Source organism: Frankliniella occidentalis, unplaced genomic scaffold, assembly GCF_000697945.3.
Source record: "Frankliniella occidentalis isolate FOCC.00 unplaced genomic scaffold, Focc_3.1 Scaffold489, whole genome shotgun sequence".
Taxonomy (NCBI): Eukaryota; Metazoa; Arthropoda; class Insecta; order Thysanoptera; family Thripidae; genus Frankliniella; species Frankliniella occidentalis.
This window is the reverse complement of record NW_026267607.1, coordinates 13,114-15,755: the sequence shown is the minus strand read 5'-3', so window position 1 is coordinate 15,755 and position 2,642 is coordinate 13,114. Positions and strand designations below refer to the sequence as shown.

General features: G+C 61.1%; 1 protein-coding gene across 1 annotated transcript; it reads right to left on the bottom strand.

Annotated features, from left to right (window-relative positions):
• Window positions 1-3: 3 nt before the first annotated feature.
• On the bottom strand, window positions 4-2,217 carry LOC127751439 (neprilysin-1-like; the record flags this gene model as incomplete). The annotated part of the gene is given in 9 exon segments (XM_052275002.1): window positions 4-72; window positions 149-331; window positions 421-578; window positions 581-615; window positions 702-913; window positions 1,020-1,199; window positions 1,269-1,335; window positions 1,337-1,469; window positions 1,725-2,217. Coding segments are annotated over 9 exon segments (1,341 nt in total), but the record flags the coding sequence as incomplete, so codon positions are not given.
• Window positions 2,218-2,642: the final 425 nt, after the last annotated feature.

The window sequence follows — 2,642 nt, the reverse complement described above, 5'->3', positions numbered from 1 at the left end:
AAAGTTGTGGTACGCTTCGTAGTGGAGCACATTGAGGATGTTGACGAGGAACTGGCCATGAGTCACGTTCAGCTGCAGGGGCACACGGAGAGAGTCTAGGAGCACGGCGAAGTTCCGGGGGGGGGGGGGGGGGTGCGAGACGTTATACCATGATGTACTCCTGGTTGAGCTCGGCCGGGTTGGTCAGCATGTCAGGGTACCCGATCTGCTCGTTCATCGCGTCCGCCTTCTCCTTGGCCACGGCCCTGGTCTCGTCGTCCATCCAGGCGTTCTCCGCCAGCAGCTCGTTGAAAGCGCCTCAGATGTTGTGGATCATCTCGAGCGCCGTTTCCTGCCGACAGGGAGGAAGGCGCGGGGTTGTGCGGAGTGCGAAGCAAAAGAGAACCCCAGTTGGAGGGAGAAGGCCGGCTGTAAGTTTACCTTGCTCTCGTGGTTGAAGTTGTCCCGGATGAAGGGCGCGCCCACGGCCATGCCCAGCTTCTTGTTCGTCAGCTCGACGCACTGCGCCCAGCGCGGCCGCTCCGACAGTATGCCGTGCAGCACCCGCCGGAACTCGACCCGCTTGGACGCGTACTCGTCATGACGAGGCGCCAGAGCAAGTAGTTGTGCACCACTCTGCAAGTGGTTGTTTGAAAGTCATATTTGCGTTTGAGAATAAGTGCTTGCGGAGGGGTTGCGTTTCTCGAGGCAGGTGCACTCACCTCCTGTCGGTTTCGGCCAGGATCTTGCCCATGGACCTGAAGTACGGCAGGCCGTAACAGACGACGGGCTCCTCCCTCGAGATGACGGTCTTGAGCACCGTCTTGAGGAACAGGTGCCAGTCGAGCTCGGGCACGTCCTCTTGGAGGCGCCACAGCGGCAGCTGCTGGTAGTTGAGGGAGGTGTCGTGGCGGTCCGCCTCTGGGAGCGAGGCCTGTGGGTGGGTGGGTAAGCCAGAATACAGTTAGAGCGTTCACTAAAGTCAATAAAGCATTGCCAGGCGGAGCTCGGTCGTGGCACCAGCCCCACCACCACCTTACCTCGGCCAGGCGCTTCTCGAAGTTGATGACCTCTGTGATCTCCTGCGCCACGGTGGCCTTGTCCGCGCCCATGAGCATGGCCACCTCCGTGACGTACTTGTGGTAGGCCTTAATCTCGGTCTCGGTGCTTGTCTTGAGGTAGTAGTCCCTGGAGGGGAGTGCCAACTGCAACTGGTCCAGCTGGGGAGCACGATACAATGGTCACGACTTGCATACCACCACCCCCCCCCCACACACACACCCACTCACCTGGGGAATGTTCACTGAAGAGTTCTTGTCGTCGGGACCAACCCACTGCTGGAAGAGCATGCCTTCGCTCAGCTCTGAGGCGGCCCAGGAGCACCTCCAGCGGGTACTCGGGGGGCTTCCATCCGGGCACGGTCACCGGCCACCCGCCCAGCGAGGTCAGCACCATCTTCAGGGGCACGTCGCCCACCTTCCGAATCTGGTCTGCAGACAGAATAGAAACGGTGTTCCACCTTAACTGCTCGCGCCCTCCCCCTTCCCCTCCCCCTTATCCCACCAGCTTCTTGCTGTATATTTGCCCATGATTTGCCGGTTCGCTCTTGGGCGAGCGGATATTAAGTTTCGACGCGCACGCATGAAATGTTAATTCTCATCTCCTGCCAGCTCCGTCTCACTGCCCCCTCCCCCCACGCCCCGGTCTTCTCCTCCCCCTCTTTTTCTGGTCCGACGTTTACTCACTCAGGTCCATGCACGACTTGTAGAAGATCTTGGCCTTCTTCGTGGCGTTGGAGTCGTTGACGTTGACGTCCTCGTCGAGGATGCCCTTGAGGATGTGGTTGAGCTGCTCGGCGAGGACCTCAAACGTGCTGATGGACGACCTGTCCTCAGGGATGAGGTGCCGCTTGTTCCAGGACCCGCACGCGTACTGGAAGAAGTCCTGGCACGGCGAGGCGGAGCGGTCCATGGCGGACAGCAGCGAGGCGGCTGGAACCGAGCCCGAGCCGGCGAAATCAGTCGAGGGCCGCGGGTTATTTCGCTTCATTTCGCTCCCTTCGCGAATCGTTTCTTAACCGCGCCGTTATTATTTCAGACCATTTCGCGATCATTCCCCGAACAGCAAATGAGCGCACGACTTGATATCTTCGCAAAGTGGTGGGGGCGCGGCGGGGTCAACACAACACGGCGCACAAGTCGCCCGGTGACGACGCGGTCCTGGGCTTGATGCCCGGGTGCCAACGGCTCTGACAGGCCTTAAAGGGCCATTCGTTATCGGCCCCGCCGTGTGCTCTGCAACGTGAACAGAGTCCTCCTCGACTCTGCTCAGCCCCCCTCCCCCCTCTCTTTCTCCCACTGCTGCACACATTGAGTCGCGCCCTCCCTCCACTCCATTCAGGGCACCCAGCTTTTTGTTTGGAATCCTCCCTGCTGCCGCTCGGCTTGTCCTGCCCAGGCCGAGCCCCTGTTGTGGTGGTGGTGGTGGTGGAGGTGGTGGTCCAGCTCACCCCCACCCCCTCATCCCGAGGCAGCCCATCGCTGGTGTTAGTGGGGCTATTTTTACGCGCTTTGTTCTGTCGGCCCAATCGGCCAGGGTTGGTCCATAGCGCCCGCGGCGCCCGCCCGGTGCCTCCACCCCGACCTCCCGGCCCTCCACAGCCA